The sequence below is a fragment of the Salvelinus sp. IW2-2015 genome, linkage group LG7, assembly GCF_002910315.2.
Source record: "Salvelinus sp. IW2-2015 linkage group LG7, ASM291031v2, whole genome shotgun sequence".
Taxonomy (NCBI): Eukaryota; Metazoa; Chordata; class Actinopteri; order Salmoniformes; family Salmonidae; genus Salvelinus; species Salvelinus sp. IW2-2015.
The window spans coordinates 3,162,391-3,189,034 of record NC_036847.1 but is presented as its reverse complement, the minus strand read 5'-3'; the positions used below and the strand labels follow the sequence as shown (position 1 = coordinate 3,189,034).

The following is a 26,644-nucleotide window of genomic DNA, read 5'->3' as shown; positions in this document are numbered from 1 at the left end:
TAGCCTATCGCCCGGGATCCAAGAATCAGAAGGCAGACATCCTGTTCCGCCAACAGGATGTCTCTAACGAGGAGAAGGACCCCGAGCTCATCCATCCCCAGCTCAGCATTGTGGTCCCTGTGATATGGAGTATTGAGACCACGGTCTGACAAGCCCAGACCTGAGAACCTGACCCCAGTCGGGGACCCACTAACAGACTTTACGTCAGCCTGGTCCCAAGTACTACAATGGGGGCACTCCTAAATTAACTGGGCATCCAGGGGTTAATCGGACACTGGAGTTCCTGAGGCGGAAATTCTGGTGGCCCAACATGATGGAAGACGTGAGAACCTGTTCCATCTGTGCCCAAAGCAAGTCTTCAAGTCAGCGACCGGTCAGGTTGCTCCAACCTCTGCCCATCCACACCCGGCCCTCATCTGTCTGTAGACTTTATCACTTGGTTACCTCCATCTCAAGGGCTTATCACTATCTTGGTGGTCATCGATCGGTTCTCCAAGGCAGCCCATTTCATCGCCTTACCCAAATTGCTTTTAGCGAAGGAGACCGTTGATCTCGCTGATGTCTTTCGACTACACAGACTTCCCCAGGACATTGTCTCAGATTGTGGGCCCCAGTTCGTCACATGCTATAGGAAGGCTTTCTGCTCTCTGTTGGGAGCATCGGTGAGTCTCTCCTCGGGGTTCCACCCTCAGACGAATGGGCAAACTGAGCGGGCCAACCAGGAGCTGGAGAAGTTCCTGCGCTGCTTCGTCTCCACTTAGGGCAGCAACTGGAACAAGTTCCTCGTCTGGGGGGAGTACGCTCATAACACACTGCCAATCCTCCTTGTTCCGCTCCTCTGCCCGACACCAACATCAGGCAACACGGAACCTTAAAGGCTCCTCGGACCGGGTCAACGGGTGTGGCTATCCACCCGTGATCTTCCCTTAAATGTGGACTCGGGGAAGCTCTCTCCATAGGACCATTCAAGATCCTGAGTCGCATCAAACCGGTCACCTATCGTCTCCAGCTTCCCAGGTCTATGAGGGTCTGTCCATCCTTTCATGTCTCCCATTTCAAGCTGGTAAGGACCAGTCCATTATCTCCCCCCACACCTGCTCCTCTGCCCCCTTGACTTGTGGATGGCCACCCAGCCTACACGGTCCGGCGTCTGGAAGCTCGTCAGGGCCGAGGGACCCTGCAGTACCTGGTGGACTGGTCCCGAGGAGTGAGCGTGGCTGCCTGCCCGAGACATCCTGGATCTGGGACTTGTTAGAGACTTCAAATAACTACGTGGTGGTCATCACGGAGCCGCTCCTAGAGGGGGGGGGGGGTACAGTCACGGTTCCTCCTGGCACCAGAGGGAGGTGTTTTCTGTGGTCCTTTGGAGAAGCTTGAATTGTTTACTGTGTGCATTTGTTTCCTGGGCGAATTTCCGAGACTTAGTGTTTGTTGTTTTTTAAAGTGTACTGTGATCCTGCAGCTACAGTTTCTCAGTAAAGTATTAGGTTATCCTTTACGGCGAAAGGACACCATACGATTATCTGAGGACAGCGCCCCGCATACAAACACATGAAAATAATTTTTCAACCAGGTAGGTGCGACACAAAAGTCAGAAATAGCGATATAATTAATGCCTTACCTTTGAAGATCTTCTGTTGGCACTCCAAAATGTCCCAGAAACATCACAAATGGTCCTTTTGTTCGATAATATCCTTCTTTATGTCCCAAAAAATGTCAATTTATTTGGCGCGCTTGATTCAGAAATACACCGGTTTCAACTCGCCCAACATGTCTAAAAAAGTATCTAATAAGTTACCTGTACACTTGGTCCAAACATTTCAAACAATGTTCCTAATCCAACCTCAGGTACCCTAAAACGTAAATAATCGATCAAATTTAAGACGGAATAAACTGTTTCTAATACCGGATAAAAACAACGTGGAGCGCGCTCCTGTTCACGCGCACCAAAACAGTAGAGTCCACCTGGAGTGACACTTACAAAGAATATGACTACTTCTTCATTTCTCAAAAGAAAAACATAGAACAATTTCTAAAGACTGTTGACATCTGGTGGAAGCCATAGGAACTGCAACCAGGTTCCTAATAATAAGGGTATCCCATAGAATTCCATTGGAAAATCCTATGACCTTAATTTTGTTTTCCCCTGGATGGTTTGTCCTCGGGGTTTCGCCTGCCAAATCAGTTATTTTATACTCACAGACATTATTCTAACAGTTTTAGAAACTTTAGAGTGTTTTCTATCCAAATCTACCAATCATATGCATATCCTAGCTTCTGGGTCTGATTAACAGGCAGTTTACTTTGGGTACGCTTTTCTTCCAAAATACTGCCACCTACCCCAGAGAGGTTKAAATCAGTGCACGTGCGAGCACTCTCTCGCTGTCTCTCTCTCTCCATCAACTCCATACAACAAACAAACCCCCACTCAGACAGTCAGCCAGCCAGCCAGTGACACAGAGCCCATCTACCCCTCTGACACCCACACACTGGAACCCAGGCCAGGGAAATACAGACCACGTGGCTTAAACTGTGTCCTACAATCCAAGTTATATTTGATATGTTAAACTCAAACACGGCAGGGGAGGTCAAAGTACCATGGTTTTAGATATGGTTATGTGGCAGGCTGCATTTACCTGGTCTCTGTTGGCTATCTGTGAGTATGGCAGCTCTCCTGTCATCAGCTCATAGAGGACAACACCGTAAGAGTATACGTCAGACTGGAAACTATAGGGCATATTGTCCTGCATCCGTATAACCTCTGGAGCCTGAGAACAGAGGATGGAACAAACAAACATGACTAAATTGATTTAATTTACAATTCCGGGAACCATAAATGAGTAAATCTGAAAAACATAATGAATCAACTTCTCATAGGAGTCTGATGGGTGGTAACTTCTGTTTCATTGTGTGTCATTTTCAACAGTTAAGTCAAACACAGAAGAAACGCACAATTAACTTGTCTATGTCCTGTTACTGACCATCCACAGTATGGACCCTGAAGGTTGCTCCACCTGGTGAGAACCACTCCACCTGGCTTTGACTGTGGCCAGGCCAAAGTCGCCAATCTTCACCGTCAGGCCCTCGTGTAGGAAGATATCTGTACTGCTGTCAAGGAGGCAGAGCTGTGGCAGAGACAGCGGAGTCTGTGGAAAAACCTAAATATCTGAGCTCATACATCGTTTGTCTAATGTCAAGCCGACAATGTTTTTTTATTCAGTTTTGTCACAAGAGTGACTGAGCATGAAAGAGTATGAAGAAAAGGCCGTGGTGTAAAAAGTATCCAATAGAAGAGTACCTTAATTTAATAGAAAATGACTCAAGTAAAAGTGAAAGTCACCCAGTAAAATACTATTTGAGTAAATGTCTAGAGGTAATTAGTTTTAAATATACTTAAGTATCAAAAGTAAATGTAATTGCTAAAACATACTTAAGTATCAAAAGTATAAATCATTTCAAATTCCTTATATAAAGCAAACCAGACTGCGTTATTTAATCTATTTTTATTTATTTACGGCTAGCCAGGGGCATGGTCCAACACTCAGACATAATTTACAAATGAAGCATGTGTTTAGTGAGTCCGCCAAATTAGAGGCAGTAGGGATCACCAGGGATGTTCTCTTGATAAGTGTGTGAATTAGATTACTTTTCTGTCCTGCTAAGAATTCAAAATGTAACAAGTACTTTTGGTTGTCAGGGAAAATGTATGGAGTAAAAAGTACAGAATTTTCTTTAGGAATGTAAAGAAAATATAAATATTAAAGTAAAGTACAGATACCCCAAAAAACGACTTAATAAGTAGTACTTTCAAGTATTTTTACATAAGTACTTTACACCACTGAGAAAAGGATACTGTTTGATTTCATGTCCCGGTGGATGATGTTTTTGGCGTGCAAATAGCTGAAAGAGAAATACAGTGAAAATTGTATTTTAGGACATTCGCTTGCATGTTAAAAAAAATAAAAGGGGAAAAGATCTAGCATCCTTCTAAAGCTATCACCCTTCTATAGCGTCGATCTTAAGTTAGCATCCTTGTAAAACTAGCATCCCTATACAGCTAGCAATAATACCATTCTACACCTAAGCTTGTCCCTGCTGTATAGACTCACTCCATGCCCTGAGCTGTCTGCCTGGCGATGTCTATGAGTTGGAACATCTGGAAGTTGGTCTCCTGGACGTGGAGGTGTTTATAGAGGCTGCTGCCTTCACACCACTGGGTCACGATGGCCAGGTTGTCCTTCGTCATGTAGCCCATGAACAATAGGATGTTGACGTGTCGTGTTTTCCTGTGGTGAAAGAGAGAGAGAGAGATAATGCTGCATGAAGATAATCTACCAATAATAAACACATTATAGGGTCAACTTATTGCTCTCTCTGAAGTGAATACCCTGAATGCAATATGGGCATTACTATAGTCCTCTTCACTACTCTCACCCTCTCTTACCTTAGCACAGCCACCTCGTTTCTAAAGGCCTGGAACTGTTCCGGTGTGGGGTCAATCACCTTTAGGATCTTCACTGCTACGTCACCTACAACAGACAAGCAACACGTGGTAAAGAAACTTCCTTAGCTGCTGTGCGGCCGTCTTCTCTCAACAAACTACACAACAGAGAGGTGAAGCGAATCGCCGAGTCGACTAGACTCAGCACGAGTGTTACACTCGTGGGGTGGTTAGAAAAAACAGCCTACAACAGACCAAGCGTTACAAGAATTGTGTTTATCCAGAAGCATGCTCACCGTGCCATTTCCCTTTGTATACCGTTCCGAAGGAGCCTGAGCCAATACGGGAGTGCAGCATCACTTCACTGGCCTCGATCTCCCAGTAGTAACTAGAGTCTCGCTTGTCCCTCGGACGCTGGAAGAGGATAGCCAATATAAGTCCACATTCTCTCTATTCAGTAGGTATTACATACAATACACGTATGCAGTTATTCCTAGGAATTAAAAGTACTGTTAAGATGCTATTAACTCACAGGCACTGTACAAACTACAAGCGCTGTCGAGCTTACAATTTTGTGTTTCTCTTGAGTGTTGAACGACGGAGCCCTTTCTCGTCTGTCTGGCACTGGGGTTTTAGACTGTGACCAGTTTGTGGGACTCTGGCTGGGGGAACTCCCGTCTAGAGAGGGAAGATGGCCAACGGTATTGAGCACACCAGGTTATGACAAAGTATTGTTGTGGGATGTTATACATGTCTCCTTTAGCACAGCAGAAACGTTCAAAATGTTTACCTGAGTCATGATTACGCATTGCTTCATGATTACGCATTGCCTCCTACGAAAACAAAAGAGAAAATATTCTGTCACATTTTTACAAACATCAAATGGACACTAATCATTCAACAGCTTGATAATTCAGTTAGATACAGACACTGTAAAAGCATATGCCATGTTGTTTATCACACAACACTCAGACACTCTGCCTCCTAACCTTGGCTGGGCTCTCTGAAGTCGCCTCAAGAAAAGAGTTGGAGAAGCGAACAATACCTACTCTCCTCTTCAGCCAGAAGCGCCTGCACCAGGAGCTAGGGTAGGCATTCAGGCAATCTAGCTACTCCCAATCAGGGCACGACACAGTGGGACGGTGAGGACAGGGAAGGAAAGGGAGACAGAGTGAAGGAAGGTAAGGGAGGAGAGAAAGAGTGCTACCTGGGTGTTTGTGGGCATATAAGATACAGCATTCGAGTTGTAATTTTGCCAAATACACCCGGGTATGGAGACATAAAAAACGAATTAGAAAAGAATACAGTAAGTGCAGAATATAGAAAGTGACATGGAACACAATCAAGAAAATCATGGAATGTAAACATGCAAGATGGATTACTTAATAGAAAACATAAGGGGGAGGACGGTAGACAGAAGTGAGGCAGAGGAGGATGGTAGGGATTCCTGGCGTGTAAGAAGGGCCAGATCAGGCAGGGAGGTTATTTTCAGAATGGTTGCCTGGACATCCAGGAGTCCCCTGGGGGCCCCCCGTGGTATGTTGTTACCTCAATCATGCTGCTGTCGACAGGCAGGGTGGTGCTGACCATGTGGACGTTGGGCGTGGAGGTGGAGCGCTGCCTCTGGGACAGAGTGCCCCCTGTGGGTGGGTAGGGGGCCGTGTAGTTGAAGGCGTGAGGGGTTGAGTAGCGGTGCAGAGAGCTAGGGGGTGAACACAGGGGGAACATCAGGCTTAGGAGTTGGGATACCGCCTTGGCTTGTGTGAGCCGGTACGGCTCATATGAGCATCTCCTGTTTCAGTATTGTGAGGCAGCTTGATGTAGTTAAGTACACCCCCTGGACAGGAAGCTAGTCTATCACAGGGCCCCCTGGACAGGACACCAGTCTATCGCTTACCATGACAATTTGGGGGATTATCAAAGATCAAATAGTATTATTATTATGATTGAATTATTACTATTGTTGTTTCTGTAAGTCTTAGATAGTTCTCGGACAGATGCCATTGAGGTGCTCTGCGAATGCTTACACATTCTCCATACACCATCAGTTCTTGTGAGGGAAAACTTCACACATAAGACCATTCTGAAACTTCTTCAAATTAGTCTCACAGGGTTGTGGTGGATGGCAGCTTGTCAGTTTCATTTCTGCCATGTTGCGTCATTTTTGCCAGGCACGCCCTGGTATACTTCTGCTGGACAGTCTCTTGTACTGTATTACACCACACTTCTTATCGTGTAAAGCACTCTGAGAAATAATCCCCCTTTTGGCCAAAACAGAAATTTGTTTCGAAAGAGCATTTTACATTGTTCTGCAAAGAACAACTTGATACTGTGTGTGAGCTACTTTGGCGATCGGAGTGCTTTTAAACGGTTTTTAAATGCTTCTGAAACCACAGGCTCTTTTCACGCCTCTGGTTACATCAGCCCCCTGGACAGGGAAAGCTTCATAAAGCTGGAGACGTAATCAAAAACAGTCTGTAATTCAGTTTGAGGCCCAAGTTAAGGTGCTTTACAGCTTACAGCTGCATCGAGCTGAGGGGCCAGTCAAGCATAACAACGAAAGAACCTTTAGCATTTGACCACCATTAAATCCAAGAGCCAAAGTACTTACCTCAACTTACCGTACTGTAGTTAAATAAATTACTACCACACGAAACCCTTAGTCGATGTTAAATAGTAAATCAATAGGAAGACTTTTACTGAACTTCTGTAGTTGTCTAATTGCTGATGCTGTATTGCTGCCTGGAGTTAACCTCGCTCACAGTGTTATGGTGAAAGTGGTCCATGGGGCCAATATCACTCAGGGATCAGAGGTGATAGGTCAGGAGCCGGAGGGTTGGCCGTACCTGCTAGGGAATCGGGATAGTGATTCTCTCATTCGTCGAGATGTAAGAGGAGGAAGAGATGGACCCCCACTTTCACCTGGTGTAGGGAACAACCTAGAGAGAGAGAGAGAGAGAGAGAGAACGAGACAGAGAGATACAGTTGAAGTCGGAAGTTTACATACACCTGAGCCAAATACATTTAAACTCAGTTTTTCACAATTCCTGACATTTAATCAGAGTAAATATTTCCTGTCTTAGGTCAGTTAGGATCACCACCTTATTTTAAGAATGTGAAATGTCAGATTTATTTCAGCTTTTATTTCTTTCATCACATTCCCAGTGGGTCAGAAGTTTACATACACTCAATTTGTATTTGGTAGCATTGCCTTTAAATTGTTTAACTTGGGTCAAACGTGTCGGGTAGCCTTCCACAAGCTTCCCACAATAAGTTGGCTGAATTTTGGCCCATTCCTCCTGAGAGAGCTGGTGTAACTGAGTCAGGTTTGTAGGCCTCCTTGCTCGCACATGCTTTTTCAGTTCTGCCCACATATTTTCTATAGGATTGAGGTCAGGACTTTGTGATGGCCACTCCAATACCTTAACTTTGTTGTCCTTAAGCCATTTTGCCACAACTTTGTAAGTATGCTTGGGTCATTGTCCATTTGGAGGACCCATTTGAGACCAAGCTTTAACTTCCTGACTGATGTCTTGAGATGTTGCTTCAATATATCCACATAATTTATCTGCCTCGTGATGCCATCTATTTTGTGAAGTGCACCAGTCCTCCTGCAGCAAAGCACCCTCACAACATGATGCTGTCTCCCCCGTGCATCACAGTTGGGATGGTGTTCTTCAGCTTGCAAGCATCCCCCTTTAACCTCCAAACATAACAATGGTCATTATGGCCAAACAGTTCTATTTTTGTTTCATCAGACCAGAGGACATTTCTCCAAAAAGTACAATCTTTGTCCCAATGTGCAGTTCCAAACCGTAGTCTGGCTTTTTTATGGCGGTTTTGGACCAGTGATTTCTTCCTTGCTGAGCGGCCTTTCAGGTTATGTCAATATAGGATACGTTTTACTGTGGATATAGATACCTTTGTATCCGTTTCATCCAGCATCTTCACAAGGTCCTTTGCTGTTGTTCTGGGATGGATTTGTACTTTTCGCACCAAAGTACGTTCATCTGTGGGAGACAGAACGCATCTCCTTCCTGAGCGTTATGACGGCTGCATGGTCCCATGTTGTTTATACTTGCATACTATTGTTTGTACAGACGAACGTGGTACCTTCAGGCGTTTGGAAATTGCTCCCAAAGATGAACCAGACTTGTTGAGGTCTACAATTTATTTTCTGAGGTCTTGGCTGATTTCTTTTGATTTTCCCATGATGTCAAGCAAAGAGGCACTGAGTTTGAAGGTAGCCCTTGAAATACATCCACAGGTACACCTCCAATTGACTCAAATTATGTCAATTAGCCTATCAGAAGCTGCTAAAGCCATGACATAATTTTCTGGAATTTTCAAGCTGTTTAAAGGCAGTCAACTTAGTGTATGTAAACTTCAGACCCACTGGAATTGTGATACAGTGAATTATAAGTGAAATAATCTGCCTTTAAACAATTGTTGGGAAAATTACTTGTGTCATGCACAAAGTAGATTTGCCAAAACTATAGTTTGTTAACGAGAAATGTGTGGAGTGGTTGAAAAACGAGTTTTAATGACTCCAACCTAAGTGCATGTAAACTTCCGACTTCAACTGTAGATCTGTTTGAAATACTTCAGGATAAAGGAAGCACCATGGAAGGTTGCCAGATAAAGTGAGCCATGTGTCCATTCATTGCCAGTGATAGCCATCTACAAATGCTTACTGTTGAAATATGGAATTCTAAAACCTGCATGCAAAACTGGGTCCCTATGAACTACTCTACTACAGAAACCATATCAACAGAGGTTACTTTATCCTGACCACACTGTTCTCAGCAATTGGAGGTTCCCTTTGTAGAACATGTCATTTGTATCTATTTGTTCTGAATATCTATCAACAATGCAGACTGTGAGAGCAGTACATTAATTTATCCCCTATGCTAGAATGTTCATAACATCATTTATTCACCGATTGATATATAGCTGTACTTAACATTCATATTGTTTTGTAAGTGTTCTTGCTATTCAATACAAACAGTCTAGGTGTTGGCAGACTTTTTGTTTTGCTCTGCACAGTAGAGGAGAGGAGACTTACAGGAGCTGTCTGATGTTGCTCCAATCCACACACATCGTGGGCACTTTGGTGCTGCAATGCTCATGGAATTTGTAGCCGCATGTTTGGCAACGGAAACCGTTCAAAAGGAACTTCTGGCATATATCGCAGAAGGCTAACTTAAGAAATGTTTTCCGAACCTGAAAGTTAAAGAGGAGAATTAAGTACTTATTTATTTTCCAGTCAATAGTAACGGCCTGGGTGAATGGTGTAAAATTATGTATGGGCTACTTACAAAGTTGTGCGTCGTCAAGGGGACATGATCTAACACTTCCACCAGCAGTTCTTCCCCAATTAGTGAGGTAGAGTCGGTATTCCAATCCATACGTGACTTTTTACTGTTAGAAAAGGGACATGACACATTTAGTAAGGTAACACCTACTGGAGACTACAGTCCAAGACAAGAAAAGGTCATTCAACACGTCTTAACTTGAAAGGTGGAATAGCTGTAGAAAGCTTTTTGCAGAAAAGTTTAACCACATTGCTGAAAAAATAAAACAAGGTATAAGTTTCCCCTAACCACAGATCTAGGATCAGCTTGTCCCACTCTCAATCCTAGCTTGAAATATTAGGTGGGTGAAATAATATCTGACCCTGTGTCAGTGGTTAGGGATAACAGTCACCTACACTGTGGAGAGCCAGTGACACCCCTCTGATCTCCCTCTCCAGTGCCTAGTGCATACCTCCTCTGTCCTGGGTGCAGTCTGAAGACAGCACAGCACTCCGGCTGCAGACCCCGCACCTTCAGCGCTTTGATCAGGCAGCTGTGCAGGGTCATACCTGGCCTCACGTTCACCTGGGGGACCACAACAAACACACTTAACAACAGCAACAACACTTAATGTGACTAGTTAAAACACAAACATGTGGATAATATATTATATTTTGGGATAATGGGACGATTTGGGATAATGGTATACCTTCTGGTCTGTGTATGATGGTGACAATCAATTTAGGCAGCAATTTTACAGCAATAAACTGCCACACTTACATGACTCAGTTAATTAAGCACTCACTCAAAACAACAGCAGTGCGACAGTGTCGTTGTTTCCGTAATCCCACTCACTCCCCGTCCTCTGAACTACTGTTTTCGTTGTGTGTCCATGTGTACAGTGTCTTCGGGTGTTTTGAAAAGCCCCTCAAATGAAATGTACCGTCAGTTACAACATGAATATTATTATTCTATTAAGACTCACCACGGTGCGCTGCTGGTTGGGGAGGTAGACTCGGATGGTGCTGCTGGTCTTCGAGTCGGGGATCTTGCCGTCGTCTGAGGAGCGGCGCTGGTAGGGAAAGCCCTGAACCATGGTGGGGGAGAGGCAGGGGCCCTCGAACACAGAGTCCTTCATCCCAAAGCCGTTGCTCAGGGTCTTCCACGCTCCCTGGAGGTGCTCCATCAGCAAACTGGTGCTCTGGGCGCTCTGGGGACACAGAGAATATCAGGCCACACTAGAGATCAGCCATGTCACTAGACTGAACTAGGCAAGGTTTCTACACATGATACTGGATGACTCTGTTTAGAGCAAGTAAAGTTGTGTGAGGTTACACGTTGGGTGAGAAAATGTGTTTTGTGACAAAAATCAACAATATTTTTTATAACCGAATGGGTTCGAATACTTCGAAATTGAGTCTCTCGCCTAGAATTAGCTCAGGTAGCAAATGCAAACCTTAAGGCAAGGTTACTCATCACGCAAGCGTGGTTCACCAGCACATCCGCTACATATCAACTAGAGGTCGACCGATTAAATCGGAGTGGCCGATTAATTAGGGCTGATTTCAAGTTTTCATAACAATCGGAAATCGGTATTTTTGGACACCGATTTGGTCGTTTATTTTTTTTATTTTTTACACCTTTATTTAATCTTTATTTAACTAGGCAAGTCAGTTAAGAACACATTCTTATTTTCAATGACGGCCTAGGAACGGTGGGTTAACTGCCTCGTRCAGGGGCAGAACGACAGATTTTTACCTTGTCAGCTCGGGGGATTCAATCTTGCAACCTTACAGTTAACTAGTCCAACGCTCTAACCACCTGATTACATTGCACTACACGAGGAACCTGCCTGTTACGCGAATGCAGTAGAAGCCAAGGTAAGTTGCTCGCTAGCATTAAACTTATCTTATAAAAAAAATAAAAAAATCTATCAATCATAATCACTAGTTAACTACACATGGTTGATGATATTACTAGTTTATCTAGCGTGTCCTGCGTTGCATATAATCGATGCGGTGCGTCTCGTTGCTCCAATGTGTACCTAACCATAAACATCAATGCCTTTCTTAAAATCAATACACAGAAGTATATATTTTTAAACCTGCATATTTAGCTAAAAAAAATCCAGGTTAGCAGGCAATATTAACCAGGTGAAATTGTGTCACTTCTCTTGTGTTCTTGTGAGTCAATGTATATGCAACAGTTTGGGCCGCCTAATTTGACAGAATTTTATGTAATTATGACATAACATTGAAGGTTGTGCAATGCAACAGGAATATTTAGACTTATGGATGCCACCCGTTAGATAAAATACGGAACGGTTCCGTATTTCACTGAAAGAATAAACGTGTTGTTTTCGAGATTATAGTTTCCGGATTCAACCATATTAATGACCTAAGGCTCATATTTCTGTGTGTTATTATGTTATAACTAAGTCTATGATTTGATAGAGCAGTCTGACTGAGCGATGGTAGGCAGCAGCAGGCTCGTAAGCATTCATTCAAACAGCACTTTCCTTCGTTTTTCCAGAAGCTCTTCGCTGTGCTTCAAGCCTATCAACTCCCGAGATTAGGCTGGTGTAACCGATGTGAAATGGATAGCTAGTTAGCGGGGTGCGCGCTAATAGCGTTTCAAACGTCACTCGCTCTGAGACTTGGAGTAGTTATTCCCCTTGCTCTGCATGGGTAACGCTGCTTCGAGGGTGGCTGTTGTCGTTGTGTTCCTGGTTCGAGCCCTGGTAGGAGCGAGGAGAGGGATGGAAGCTATACTGTTACACTGGCAATACTAAAGTGCCTATAAGAACATCCAATAGTCAAAGGTTAATGAAATACAAATGGTATAGAGAGAAATAGTCCTATAATTCCTATAATAACCACAACCTAAAACTTCTTACCTGGGAATATTGAAGACTCATGTTAAAAGAAACCACCAGCTTTCATATGTTCTCATGTTCTGAGTAAGGAACTTAAACGTTAGCTTTCTTACATTGCACTTTTACTTTCTTCTCCAACACTTTGTTTTTGCATTATTTAAACCAAATTGAACATGTTTCATTATTTATTTGAGGCTAAATTGATTTTATTGATGTATTATATTAAGTTAAAATAAGTGTTAATTCAGTATTGTTGTAATTGTCATTATTACAAATAAATATTTTTTTCCTTCTTTCTTTTTTTTCTTCTTTTTGAAAAAATCAGCCGATTAATCGGTATCGGCTTTTTTTGGTCCTCCAATAATCGGTATCGGTATCTGCGTTGAAAAATCATAATTGGTCGACCTCTAATATCAACACACGAAACAAAGCACCTGCAAAGATTCAAAATCAAAGCACATCAAAGCACATGCATGTTAACTTCCGACTTCAACTGTATTACTGTTTTCAGATTTTTGATTGCTAGATTTTAGGTGTGTATCAAAAATATTTGGGGGGGGCAAAACGCTTATATTCATTGTTTAGCTGGAATGGAATGTTTGTATACTGTATATTTGACTGTGATATGTGGATGTCTCATCTAGCTATCTTAAGATGAATGCACTAACTAAGTCAGTCTGGAAAGGAGCATGTGCTAAATGACTAAAATGTCCAATGTAAATGTTTTACATACAGATCTCATATTACTGTATTGATTCATAAAATTAAAACAGTAAAATATTGATGTCACAATTGTAGAATTTGTAGTTCTTTATAAAAAATTGTTACTTTTGACTGTGTAAAACCCTAGCAGTACTACTTATTTCTCTGAGAGTGCGGCGGATATATAATGTTTTGCAACATTCTATCTATCTATCTGAAATGAAACTATCAAGTGATAGATTTCAAACAAATATATTTCTGTCATTGAACAATCCCATGCCATGATTAGATAGTGAGAAAAAAAAAACAATCTCTTTCATAAATTCTTTAAACAATAAAAACTAATTTACGAACCTATCTGAAAATGGATATATTGCATTTTTGTAAAGAAACGCGTCAAATAGCATATTTGTGTCCTCATTGCAATCAATAATTATCTGAAAACAAGAGCACTTTCTAGTCGATAGATCTCATCAAATCGTACCAACAAGCCCTTTGGCCCATTTCACTACAAATATGCACCTGCTTCGATCTTGTTTTCAATACAAACGCAGCAGCACACATAAACACAAGACATGTAAATACCGTCTCCGGTCGTGTGGAGTGTGGACACACGAGATACATCTTGAACAGAGAACAGTTGACATGACAGAGATGATTGACTACCGTTGTCAACTTTAACCCCACAAGGTTCACAGGTCACAACACAAAAACCAAGGGCCTACTCAACAGGTACACGACCACAGCCGGTGAGACCACCATACCTCAGTTGGAGTTGCGTTCAAAATAATCAGGTTGACTATTGTACAGGGTAGGAAGTGGGTGCACCAGCAACAATGCCAATGAAATATAACTTTTCCAGTCCCTGCCATAAGCAGGCTTTGTCACTGGGGCAGGAGCAATTGCACTTGTTAGAGAAATGGACATTGATACTCCTCCAGCTGCCTTCATGCAGACAATGCAGTGTCATCCTAGCCTAGCTGACGTGACTCACGGTGCAGGGAGAGCTGTGACCACACTGGTCTGGAAAGGAGGCCACTAGTTAATGCAATATTCACTCAGAAATTGTGCAACAGGTTCGATTGGTTCTTTGAACAACAACAAAAATCCTCGGGGGTTGAGACCTCGTTGCTGGGATTGCTCGGGGGGCTGTGTGTGTCGGTGTTTGAGTGAGAAAAACACAAAAGAGAGTCAACCACAGCCTCCTTCATTATCAACGCACTGCGCCAACAACATCAGACTTTAAGTGTTAGGTGTTAGCCAGTCTAGTGTCATCCAGCACTACAAAGACAAATTGTGACAAAGATTGTGTTTATTTATTGGATTCACTAAGAAGTGTCATCCGTTTTGTTAACAAAGTGCCTTATACRACCCACCACTGCGACCTGTATGCTCTAGTCAGCTGGCCCTCGCTACATATTCATCGCCAGACCCACTGGCTCCAGGTCATCTATAAGTCTATGCTAGGTAAAGCTCCGCCTTACCTCAGCTCACTGGTCACGATAACAACACCCACCCGTAGCACGCGCTCCAGCAGGTATATCTCACTGGTCATCCCCAAAGCCAACACCTACTTTGGCAGCCTTTCCTTCCAGTTCTCTGCTGCCAGTGACTGGAACGAATTGCAAAAATAGCTGAAGCTGGAGACTAACATTTCCCTCACTAACTTTAAACATCAGCTATCTGAGCAGCTAACCGATCGCTGCAGCTGTACATAGTCCGTCTGTAAATAGCCCACCCAATCTACCTACCTCATCTCCCATATTGTTTTTATTTACTTTGCACACCAGTATCACTACTTACACACCATCAGCTGCTCATCATCATCTGCTCATCTATCACTCCAGTGTTAATCTGCTGAATTGTAATTACTTTGCTACTATGGCCTATTTATTGCCTTACCTCCTCATGCCATTTGCACACACTGTATATAGACTTTCTTTCTTTTTCTATTGTGTTATTGACTGTACGCTTGTTTATTCCATGTGTAACTCTGTGTTGTTGTTTCTGTCGCACTGCTTTGCTTTATCTTGGCCAGGTCGCAGTTGTAAATGAGAACTTGTTCTCAACAAGCTTACCTGGTTAAATAAAGGTGAATTAAAATTAATAAAATTAAAAAGTTGTTTTCAATATGCATGACTAGGCAAAATGCACAGTTCAGAAGCAACAAGTTATACAATGCACCACCACAATTTCTATTCCCGCAAAGTAAACCTAACATGCAAACCTCACCAGCCACGTTGTGTGCACGAGCGTTGCAAAATAACTGTACACATACATGTTATTCAATCATTTCACTGACGCCGCTCGCGCGTGTGAATAAGCGTCTGTATAGCCAAGCGCTAAAATAGAACTTGGTTCTTGCAAGTTATTGGGTATCAGGAAGATACAAACCCACACAGATGCTTGAAAGATAAACGATGAGATATTAATTAAAGATAACTAACTAAAAACTAACTAGGTTTCCCTTTTTATCTGTGGATTTTAACCTGTGTGTCATGGTGTGGATGGACAAAATCAACATGCGTGCGCGATGGAGGTTAAAATACCAAAACCAACTGGGAACCAACTATATTAATTTGGGGACAGGTTGAAACACACATGAAACGGTCATGGACATTTAGCTAGGTTGGTGTTGCTAGCTAATTTGTCCAGGGAGATAAACATTGGGTTGTTATTTTACCTGAAATGCATACCCACTGGGCACAGACGTCAATTCAACGTCTATTCCACATTGGTTCAACGTAATTTCATTAAAATTATATAGAAACAACATTGATTCAACCAGCATGTGCCCAGTGGGTATCATCCTTTTTTAGCTGGATCTTCTTCGAATTTTAACAAATTCTGAGTCATACAAAAGTGTGTGTTCTCTACCCCGACAATTAATCCACAGATAAAAGAGGAAACCTTAGGCTTTAGTTTCGTGTTCATTGATTAATCTATCCCCGTTCATCTTTCTTCTTGCTCTTCTTCTGTGGATTTTATATGGTGGTTGGAAACCAATTTTAAAGGAGCATTAGCATTACCACCACCAACTGGACTGGTTTGTGGACCTCGTTCATCTCTCAATCACCCACGTAGGTTAGTATGCTCGCAAAAAACAATGAGTAGATGGGACAGGCAAGACATGCAGCACATTAGGCTTTTAGCTCAATAATGTCTATCTGCAGACTGAGGTTACTACTGCAGATATATTGCAAAATTACTGCAGTAAAAAAAACTGTTCTTTTGGACGCAGTATTTGCAGCATACTGCACTCCAACTGCAGTTATACTACAGTGTACTGCAGTTATACTGCACTCTGACTGCAATCTATTGTCGTAAGAGAGTTCCTAGGTTTATTGTACTAAGAGAAATGTATTGATCTTGACTATTGCAATTTCTTTTTACTGGCTTCATGTGGAAGTAACTTTACAACAGATTGATCTTTAATTGGTCAGCAATATTGAAAACATATTATTATGGGATCATGCATTAACTTCTCCAGCTTTACATTATAGTAATTGACATTGTGTTGCTTTGTTGTGTAGAGAGGTGAGCTACATGCATTAATTTCAACAGCTACAGGTTTTGGAAGATAAAAGAAAAATCCTATTACAGACACTCTAATACATACTTTTTTTAAACAATACATAGAATTGTATGAACTGAACAGAAGCCAATAAAAATGTAAAAACATTTTGACATTTTTCATAGAGTTCTTATGTTGCAGTCCCCACTACAAAAATAAATAATTAAATGCATGTATTTTTGTCCTCACAACATTACACTGATACTGTAAATTCCCATTAATTCTTATGGAAGCTTTTCCTTATCAGGAGTATCATAATGGCGGACGGTGACTTCAGAACAGCGCCCCCTGTCAGTCATCTAGTGAACACATACACATTGGTGGAATGTTTAGTGAAAGGACACAAGCCTAACACGGAACCCAAACCGGCTATGCGCGTGCGCCATCGTGCATACATTTATTTTGTCCCCCCACACCAAACGCGATCAGGACACGCAGGTTAAAGTATCAAAACAAACTCTAAACCAATTATATTAATTTGGGGACAGGTCGAAAAGCATTAAACATTTATGGCAATTTAGCTAGTTAGCTTGCTAGCTAATTTGTCCTATTTAGCTAGCTTGCTGTTGCTAGCTAATTTGTCCTGGGATATAAACATTGAGTTGTTATTTTACCTGAAAAGCACAAGGTCCTCTACTCCGCCAATTAATCCACACATAAAACATTCAACCAAATCGTTTCTAGTCATCTCTCTTCCTTCCAGGCTTTTTCTTCTCTTGACTTTATATTGCAATTGGCAACTTTCATAAATTAGGTGCATTACCGCCACTGACCTCGTTCGTCTTTCAGTCGCCCACGTGGGTATAACCAATGAGGAGATGGCACGCGGGTACCTGCTTCTATAAACCAATGAGGAGATGGGAGAGGCAGGACTTGCAGCACGATCTGCGTCAGAAATAGAACTGATTTCTATTTTAGCCCTTGGCAACGCAGACGCTCGTTGACGTGCGCGAGCAGTGTGGGTGCAATAATTGAATAACATAGATTTCTACATTTATTTTGCAACGCTCGCGTGTAGTCAGCCGGTAACATAATATTTTTGTCCCGTTCCCTCCTTTGCGCAATACTGCGCAGAGCTGACGTTCTTGAACAAACACCGACAGCAAAACAATTCACTTAGATTTGTCACGATCAGTTCATAGGCCTACTTACTACATTAAAGTGTGAAAATGTATGCAATGCAATAACTAAACATGTTCTATCAGTAACCTGGCTATACTACATAAATGTCAGTGTGTTATAGAAGGAGAATATAATGCAAAGAATGTATAAATACATTTGTGGAGGAGAATAGTGTTAGAAATGACTGAATTCTCAGTCCTATAATTTGCAAGGTTAACTCAACATTTCCTTTAAAAGACTGTTAGATTGAAGTAGCATAAACAATGCCACGCTGTATAAAATATGACAACAGCCTATCTAGGCCCATTTCCCGTACGATCCAAACTCCAACAGCAACCGAAACTTCACACATCACCATTTTCCTATCACAATAATTACACCTATTTGTGATACTGACTCCAACAAGACTCGCAGTGATCTGGTACGGGAGAAAGACGACAGCTGCAATCCAATTTTGTGCAGAATTAATGGCACTGTCAGAGCAAACTTACCACGACAAGTTAGAAAACTTCAGCTCCGCCATAACTGGAGGAAATGTAGAGTCGATGACATCATCGCAACGCATTCAGGGAGAAAAAAAGTACCGTGTTATTATGATTAATCCAAAATGTGGAGCCCGGAAAAAAGGTAACAATGTATCAATGTAAGCTACCAAAACATTCCCATGTATGCAATAACGTCCACCAACTAGGAAAACCCGATGGGTTACTTAACCAATCCCTAAAAATATATTTAGTCTTTCTTCCATTACTTACGCTGAGTGAAAAAATGACTGTAGCCTAGGTCCTACAAGTCCAACAGAGACACCTTCTCAAAGTCACAAGTGAAGGATACTAGAACCGTCTGATTCTATTAGGTCGATGGCAAATTAAAACTCAAAAAGTTGTTGTAGCCTAGTTATGTTGTTCGCAACATTTACGGCGATATGCAGAAGGTGAAATACTTTGAGTTCGTGTCGTGCGCCTGCCTGACGCCAGTGATTGAAACAGGACCCTGCAGTCATAAAAATTATTTCAGCCGTACACACTCACTGCGCCATAATGTGGACACAAATGTAAGCCCACCCACTCTGACACTTTGATATTTACTTTTTATGTCAATAACTGGCGAAAAGAAAACAAAGTCCAAAAAGTGGAGGCCTAATAGAAAACAACTACATGGTATTACTGCACTATGAACGTGTGATGCAGGTTGGGGACTGACAGACAGCACACAAACGAGACAACATTTAGCCTAGCTATCTAAAGGGGAGAGATTTAGGATGAATACAATTACAGTGTTGAGATTGAAAAGTAGGCCTGTTACACCAAAATATAAGCCATTCTATCAACATTTCGAAACAAAAATGACATTGCTCAATTGCAAATATCTGTGAATCTATGAAATGTATGCTGAATTAAGATTAAAAGCAGGCAATTATATTATTCAATACTTTTTGTAGACCATACAGAATTGTCTTCAGAAAGTATTCACACCCCTTTACTTTTTCCACATGTTGTTGTGTTACAGCCTGAATTTAAATTGATTAAATTGACACAATAACCCATAATGTCAAAGTGGAATGATGTTTTTAGAAATGTTTACAAATTAATACAAAATTAAAAGCTGAAATGTCTTGAGTCAATAAGTATTCAACCCTTCGTTATGGCAAGCCTAAATAAGTTCAGGAGTAAAATGTGCTTATTAACAAGTCACATAATAACTTGCATGGACTCACTCTGTTTGCAATAATAGTGTTTAACATGATTTTTGAATGACTACCTCATCTCTGTACCCCACACATACAATTATCTGTAAGGTCCCTCAGTCAAGCAGTGAATTTCAGTTTCAACAACAAATACCAGGGAAGTTTTCCAGTGTCTCGCAAAGAAGGGAACCTATTGATATTGTTTGTAGATGGCTGACAAAAAAAACACAATTGAATCAATTTTGAATTCAGGCTGTAACACAACAAAATGTGGAATATGTCAAGGGATATGAATGCTTTCTGTAGGCACTGGATATAAAAATAAATGCTGTTAATCAGTTGCAGAATGAGAAATCCATAAAAAGTATAACAAGCGCCCCATCATCTGGTGAAAATAAGACACTACCTAAAGACTAATTCAGTGGACATCTACATTAGGATATTTTCTAAAGGCTGTATGTATTTTGTATCTGTACCAGGAGTCAACTGATGAGTCAATTGTCAGGTTAAATAACTGAGTTTAACTGTGTAAATAGTGATCAAACTAGGCCTGTCCATTCGATTTTTTACAGGGGATTTTAAAATCCTGGTGACTTGAAATAGAAAAATATTGGTAGTCTAAGAATTTGAAATTGAATCTCAAAATAGTGCATCTATCCTATTTGAGACATGTTCTCATCATGAAATAGATTACTTTCTCATAGCAAAGGGCAAGCGTACACTGTTAAATAGAGCAGTTGGATCTTAGGATCTTATCTTACCTTCAAACCAACTACTCAATTGATCATGTGAACAAGATCAGATCCCCAGCCGAAGGTCCCCTGAGGTAACCACGGATGATGACACTGAAGACTCCAGAGTTCTATCGCCAAGGCCAATTGAGGAGGAGAATGATCAGACCACTTTAGTTAAGTGTAGCAATGTTGCTTTCCTCACGAGCACAGACCAGCCTGCTCTCCTTGACGCGATGGGCACACACTGAATACACAAGGCAGATGACATCCTTGTCAAAAACGCTTTGATCATCATAACATTATAGCTGCATATATCATCTCTCTCCTGTCAAATGCTCACCATTTTCTGATCATATATTTGATTTAATTTCCCTTCCAAAGATCTCCATTAAAGCAACTACCTCATTCATATCCTGACATCAACAAATCCCACGAATACCAATGCAAACACTTTGCATGCAGCCTAAGAGGATAAGGGCAGGGCTTTTTCACTGTATGATCTTAAGGTAACCATTAGGATGCAGTCTCATCATCAGTGCAACATCAGCTGCAGGGTTGGGAGGAAACCAGAAAACCATTATGTCAGGGAGAAGTGTCCAGTCACTGGTGTTCATTATACCAAAATGATGCAATTTCATTTAGAGAATCCCTCTAGAGTATAGATGGACAATGCATTTAAGGGTTTCAATATCCCACACCACCCTAGTGAAATTGACCTATACTTTCCATGTGCATGACAGTACAGGCCCCTTGAGATTGCATCTTTCCCACTTATTGATCTGACCATGCGCTCATGGCGCAGTGAGCTGAAATGATTCAGTGTAATGTCTCTCACTAATCAGCACTGTACTCAAATAGCCTACCTATGACGCAACCTCTGTGTGGAACAGGGATGGGTCAGTCTGCATCCATTTATCCCATACACTAATATTCTTAAACTTGATATACCCTTTACCTTATATCACAATTAACCACCACTCATTGGGCAATGTTCAATACTGAATGACAAATAATTATATTTGATTGATTGCCTGCATGCCCATAAAATGACTGGTGTTAGTCATTCAACGCTGATGCACACAATGTGTAGCCTATTGCAGCCTACACCTACCGCTCTTATATTTTGAATATTTGGAGATGGAAAGCTATTAGAATGTAAGCTCAAAGAGGAAAGAAGAAGATCCATCATTGTATTTAGGCTAGTTCTACGCGAAATATATGGCAAATGAATTAACATCAAAAGATGGAAATGTGAGATAATCTGAGATTTGACAACAGACAACAGACACCCTGGGAGGCGGGACATGATTGCTGTCTTGCTCAGTGATTCGCCACTCCATGGAGGCGGTGTCCGCATGCGCTCCTTTGCCATTGGTACTGCAAAAAGACCGTGCCCAAGTGCTGCGTTAGCTTTGACTGGATAAGGTGAATGACACATTCTAGAAACTCATGTTCACACCGCATGTGGCGCAACGGAGAGAGGAGGCGTAATCAGCAGAGAATCGCGTAGCTAGGTTGCTAGCTAAGGAAGGTGAGTAATGAAAACATTTCACCGCCATATTTTAATTATAAAATATTGACGTTATTATTTCCGACCTTAGGTAAAGTGTCAAACTTAGAAGCGCCATAAAAAAAACATTCGAAATCAAGTGTTTTTATTGCGAAATGACCTGCTGAGTGATGTCCGCCAACGCGGGTAACGTTAGCATTAGCCTTTTCTACTGGATCTGTGGCCTAACGTTGTTGTCGTTGGCTAGCTAGTTACTACGATGTGGTTCGTTATGCGCGGGAAATTAGCCCTATTACAATTAGAATTTTCCCTCATTAAAATGTGTCCGACTAAGGTGTCTAGCAATATACTATTGAAACGAATTATTTGTGAATGTGGTTGATCACTTCCATTTTGATTAATGTTGTATGGCTGCGACGCGGCCTAGTGCCACACTCAACTGCAGAGGTGGTGCTAGCGTTTTTCTTCAGCCATCAGCAGCAGCTGCTGTTGTCTCAACGTGACAAGGCCAGAAATCCTCATGCACCAGTCATGCTTTTACCGAAGATAAATACCATTTAATGTATCTGTCTAAATAGTAATTCGGTATATCAACATTTCAGGGAGAGTAATCATTGTTTTGCAGTTAACCAGGTTTGTGTGTGCTAGGTACCATCGCCAGTCAACGGACCAGGCGTGACATGTTTCATTACTGTAGCTAGCTAACGTTACTTGCTAGTTAGGTAGTAGGCTGGCTAACTACACTAGTATTGTAGGGTAGGCACGTTAATAGTTTATGCCCGCATGTCAGCTTGGTCTAACAGGTAGCCATGGCCAAACCACCGTAGGTATTATAGCTACCACGAAATGTTAATTCATATTCATAACATCCTGCACGTGGCTAACTTCTGAAATTGTATTTGCGCAAGCTACCTTGTACACAAGAAGTTGACATATTTCGAAGCTGGAATTACATTTACATTACATTTACATTTAATTGGTGGAATTACCATCAGTTAACGTTAGCACCACTATAACAAGCCACTACTAAGTAACTTATTAATCTATCTAGTTACAGTAACTACTTTTATACATGGCTTTCACTGACTTTCAGCAAACACTTGTCTTGTGGGGGGGAAATGTAATGGACAGAGAAACTGATGTCCGTGCCTTTATCAATGTATGAATGTGGACAACATGGCAAGGTTAGATACTGTAAATGTAGCTGGTATTGACTCTGGGTGAACATCCTTTCATTATTTTCAGAGACTAATGAATTCATGCTTGTCACATGTGTACTTTCATACCAGCAGACCATTTGCCTTTAACTCATTGAGAGGCAAATAGTGACAGGTGGCATACCGATCCTTCTTTATGACATTTTAGAATAGTAGCCACCGGCTAGCCAGATACCAGGGCTTACTACTCAAGCTAGCACATGGTTGAGTCAGGAACAAGCCATTGATCCGCCCAGCTTTTATTAGACAACCCTGACCTTTGCCTCTACTGTGTTGAATTGTCTACCATGCCCTTAGAATTCCTGCCTCCTTTGAAATGACTAGACTGCGATTTTAGTGTCCAATAACAGTCATTTCTGTTTTCTCTGCAGATTATGGAGATGAGCAGTAGCGAGTGCTTCCGATGTGGCCGTCCTGGGCATTGGATCAAGAACTGTCCCGAAGCTGGAGGGCGTGGCCGCGGCAGGGGAAGAGGAAGAGGAAAGGGTACTTTCCTTGTTTTTTGGACACTAACAAATTCTGCACTGTGTGAGAGACTGGTTTGTCAATCAAAGAGCTAAATGACCAATTCTAAGCAGCTGCCTTAATTTTTTACAAAGGTCTTCTCCCATGGAAAATAACCTCAGTGTTATCAGGGGCTTTCAGTCATCACTTCGTTATCACTGGGATGTTCAAATGATGAAGCACGGTTGTCTTAGTAACGTCTAGTACTTCATTCTAGTGATTTAGTTCACAAGCACCTAGGTCACAGCTTAGCTAACATGGCAGCAAAACGATGGATGTTCCTCCTCGGTAAGTTGCCAGTGTTCTTTTCACGAATGAGTGTAGAGTAAACCTCTGGGTCACCTCTGTTTTTTCCTAGATCTGTTCTGCTATCGCTGTGGAGAGCAAGGTCACATTGCCAGGGACTGTGAACAGACCGAGGACGGTGAGAATACTTTTGATCCCTTTAATGCCAAGTACATGCAAATGGTTTTGTCAATACAACTCCAGAGTTTTTGTACATTTGAACTTGTAACTCTAGTATGGACGTGTTCAGCTTTGGAGTTTATTTTTTATTTATTTTATTTAACCGTTATTTTACCAGGTAAGTTGACTGAGAACACGTTCTCATTTGCAGCAACGACCTGGGGAATAGTTACAGGGGAGAGGAGGGGGATGAATGAGCCAATTGTAAACTGGGGATTATTAGGTGACCGTGATGGTTGAGGGCCAGATTGGGAATTTAGCCAGTACACCGGGGTTAACACCCCTACTCTTACGATAAGTGCCATGGGATCTTTAATGACCTCAGAGAGTCAGGACACCCGTTTAACGTCCCATCCGAAAGACGGCACCCTACACAGAGCAGTGTCCCCAATCACTGCCCTGGGGCATTGGGATCTTTGTTTAGACCAGAGGAAAGAGTGCCTCCTACTGGCCCTCCAACACCACTTCCAGCAGCACCCGGTCTCCCATCCAGGGACTGACCAGGACCAACCCTGCTTAGCTTCAGAAGCAAGCCAGCAGTGGTATGCAGGGTGGTATGCTGCGGAGTGAGCAATAGTTGTAGCTTTCTCATGACTGTCACTGTGTACTGGGTCCTGCTGTCAGGATCTGGGGACACATGGGATTTCAGAATGTTTATTACACGTTAACATTGTACACCACATTCTTGTTGGTTGAATAGTGATGGTGTTTGGAAGATGTGCCTTAATTATTGATAGCCATGTCGTTGTTAATTGCTTTCYTGTAGAGGACAAATATTTAGCGTACTGTTTTTCGTTTTTTCCCCCCAGCCTGCTACAACTGCCACAGGAGCGGCCATATTTCCCGTGACTGCAAGGAGCCCAAGAAGGAGCGGGAGCAGTGTTGCTACAGCTGTGGCAAGGCTGGCCACGTGGCCCGCGACTGCGACCATGCCAACGAGCAGAAGTGCTATTCCTGCGGAGGCTTTGGCCACATCCAGAAACTTTGCGATAAAGTCAAATGTTACAGGTGAGTGACCACATAGTGAATGTATTTTTTGTGGGGGGAAATGTGGTAATGAAATCGCATGGTACCGACTCATGCTTGCATGTTCCCATGTACAGAGCAAACTTCACTAACAACTGCTGAAAGCACAAACACAACGCGTTTCGACAAGTCTTCTCAGGAGTGACATGCAGTCTCTGGTACCCCCTTCTTTTGGGGACAAATGGTTTTGCTGTAGTCTTTAGTTATAGGCATGTATCATCTAATTGGCAAGCTTTCAAGTAGTTGTGCTGTATATCTAGATTTATAAACGTTTGTGCTGTGTATATGGTCCTTTTCGCTTTTTGAGAGTTAGCAAAACAATTGCCGTGGCAGCCGTTCCCAGTTTAGTTCGCCAGAGCCATGCAAATGTTCACTCTTAAGCTTGGTCGGCCGACATTCTGTTTCCCCTCCCCCAGGTGTGGCGAGATCGGCCACGTGGCTGTGCAGTGCAGCAAAGCCAGTGAGGTGAACTGCTACAAGTGCGGCAACACCGGCCACCTGGCGAAAGAGTGCACCATTGAAGCCACAGCATAATCAGTGCCCTTTGTTGCCCCTCCTATTTTTTTCTGATTGATGGTTGGTTGTATTATTTTCTCTGAATCCTCTTCACCGGCCAAAGGTTGGCTGACAGAGGCTAGTCCCGGGCCAGTGAGCCCCTCGACATGTAATACGAAGAAAGGGGTAAAAAAAAAAAACTTTTTGCATTCAACACAAAAAATGTTTGTTTAGTTTGGTAGGAGTGTTATGTTTAATGCTTTGTTAACGAATCCCCCCTTTCCAAGCCACTGGTGAGCAGAGATGAATGAATGGGACTAAATATATTGGATATAGAGGACCTCTGGGCTTGTGGAAAGTGAGTCTCAGTAAGAAGGGAGTAAAAAGAAACCTGAACTTCCATGTATGGTTTGTTTTAGCGGGATAACATATGAGTTGGCCAAGAGCGTATGACATGGGTAACAGTTCACACCATATGATCTATCTGCATCTGGGCCCTACAAGCAGCTAAGTGCTGGGCGATAACATAAATGATGTGTTATATCAATAAATGCCGTTACATTTTTGGAGGAATTGAAAGAATCTTAAGTTCTTTTATAATAGAAAAAAAATAATTGTTTACAATTTAAAGGAGTATGGGTAAATAGTCCAAGGTAGACGTTTCCCCCCAAAAAACGATTTTGGAAACTTTTACCTTGGAGGAAAAATGTGCATCAAGAACACAGTTGCCAGATCATCAGAATTAGCAGTTATTTGGGAGTGGAGAATGTTTTCACAGAAATCAAATGTTATTTTTGTACAATATCACTTAGACTACTGTAAAAATACCATTTGCTTGTACTCAGTTTTTAAGTCGGAAGGAAATGCAACTGAAGTCCTAGAACATAGAAATGTAATTTTAAACTATCAATAAAGCTGGAGGAGCACAGGGAGGATGATTGTTTACATTTCTTTCAATGCTTATATTTCTTCTAGGAATGGTATTGCTACTTTCTTGA

The 26,644-nt window shown here is 42.0% G+C and overlaps 2 protein-coding genes across 6 annotated transcripts in view; one reads left to right on the top strand and one right to left on the bottom strand.

Annotated features, from left to right (window-relative positions):
• Window positions 1–19,056, bottom strand: part of raf1a (Raf-1 proto-oncogene, serine/threonine kinase a) — a 34,366-nt gene extending 15,310 nt beyond the window's left edge. Inside the window, exons 1-16 of one of the 5 annotated variants that reach the window (XM_070444362.1) lie at window positions 18,764–19,056; window positions 18,500–18,533; window positions 10,721–10,945; window positions 10,208–10,320; window positions 9,760–9,862; window positions 9,507–9,664; window positions 7,288–7,380; window positions 5,990–6,143; window positions 5,232–5,274; window positions 4,974–5,119; window positions 4,738–4,855; window positions 4,445–4,529; window positions 4,110–4,286; window positions 3,854–3,900; window positions 2,982–3,100; window positions 2,637–2,768 (exon numbers count right to left, since the gene is read on the bottom strand). In XM_070444362.1, the coding sequence (XP_070300463.1) occupies window positions 2,637–2,768; window positions 2,982–3,100; window positions 3,854–3,900; window positions 4,110–4,286; window positions 4,445–4,529; window positions 4,738–4,855; window positions 4,974–5,119; window positions 5,232–5,274; window positions 5,990–6,143; window positions 7,288–7,380; window positions 9,507–9,664; window positions 9,760–9,862; window positions 10,208–10,320; window positions 10,721–10,921 (1,689 nt within the window). In that variant the 5' untranslated portion in view covers window positions 10,922–10,945; window positions 18,500–18,533; window positions 18,764–19,056. Of the gene's footprint in view, window positions 1–2,636; window positions 2,769–2,981; window positions 3,101–3,853; window positions 3,901–4,109; window positions 4,287–4,444; window positions 4,530–4,737; window positions 4,856–4,973; window positions 5,120–5,231; window positions 5,275–5,430; window positions 5,551–5,989; window positions 6,144–7,287; window positions 7,381–9,506; window positions 9,665–9,759; window positions 9,863–10,207; window positions 10,321–10,540; window positions 10,946–18,499; window positions 18,590–18,763 lie in introns of those variants that run through there. The other 4 variants (XM_023990668.2, XM_070444364.1, XM_070444363.1 and 1 more) reach the window with 4 other exon arrangements.
• Window positions 19,057–21,849: 2,793 nt separating this feature from the next.
• Window positions 21,850–26,579, top strand: cnbpa (CCHC-type zinc finger, nucleic acid binding protein a). Its single transcript, XM_023990667.2, has 5 exons — window positions 21,850–21,960; window positions 23,528–23,642; window positions 24,019–24,084; window positions 24,935–25,133; window positions 25,568–26,579. The coding sequence occupies exons 2-5, from the start codon at window positions 23,531–23,533 to the stop codon at window positions 25,683–25,685; spliced, it is 495 nt and encodes a 164-aa protein (XP_023846435.1). The 5' UTR covers window positions 21,850–21,960; window positions 23,528–23,530; the 3' UTR covers window positions 25,686–26,579.
• The last annotated feature ends 65 nt before the right edge of the window (window positions 26,580–26,644 follow it).

Bases quoted from the DNA above. Each gene is read 5' to 3' on its own strand.
- cnbpa (XM_023990667.2), top strand. From the start codon at position 23,531: ATGGAGATGAGCAGTAGCGAGTGCTTCCGATGTGGCCGTCCTGGGCAT. The intron at 23,643-24,018 runs GTACTTTCCTTG...GTTTTTTCCTAG, and splicing joins GGGAAGAGGAAGAGGAAAGG to ATCTGTTCTGCTATCGCTGT. The intron at 25,134-25,567 runs GTGAGTGACCAC...CCCCTCCCCCAG, and splicing joins GATAAAGTCAAATGTTACAG to GTGTGGCGAGATCGGCCACG.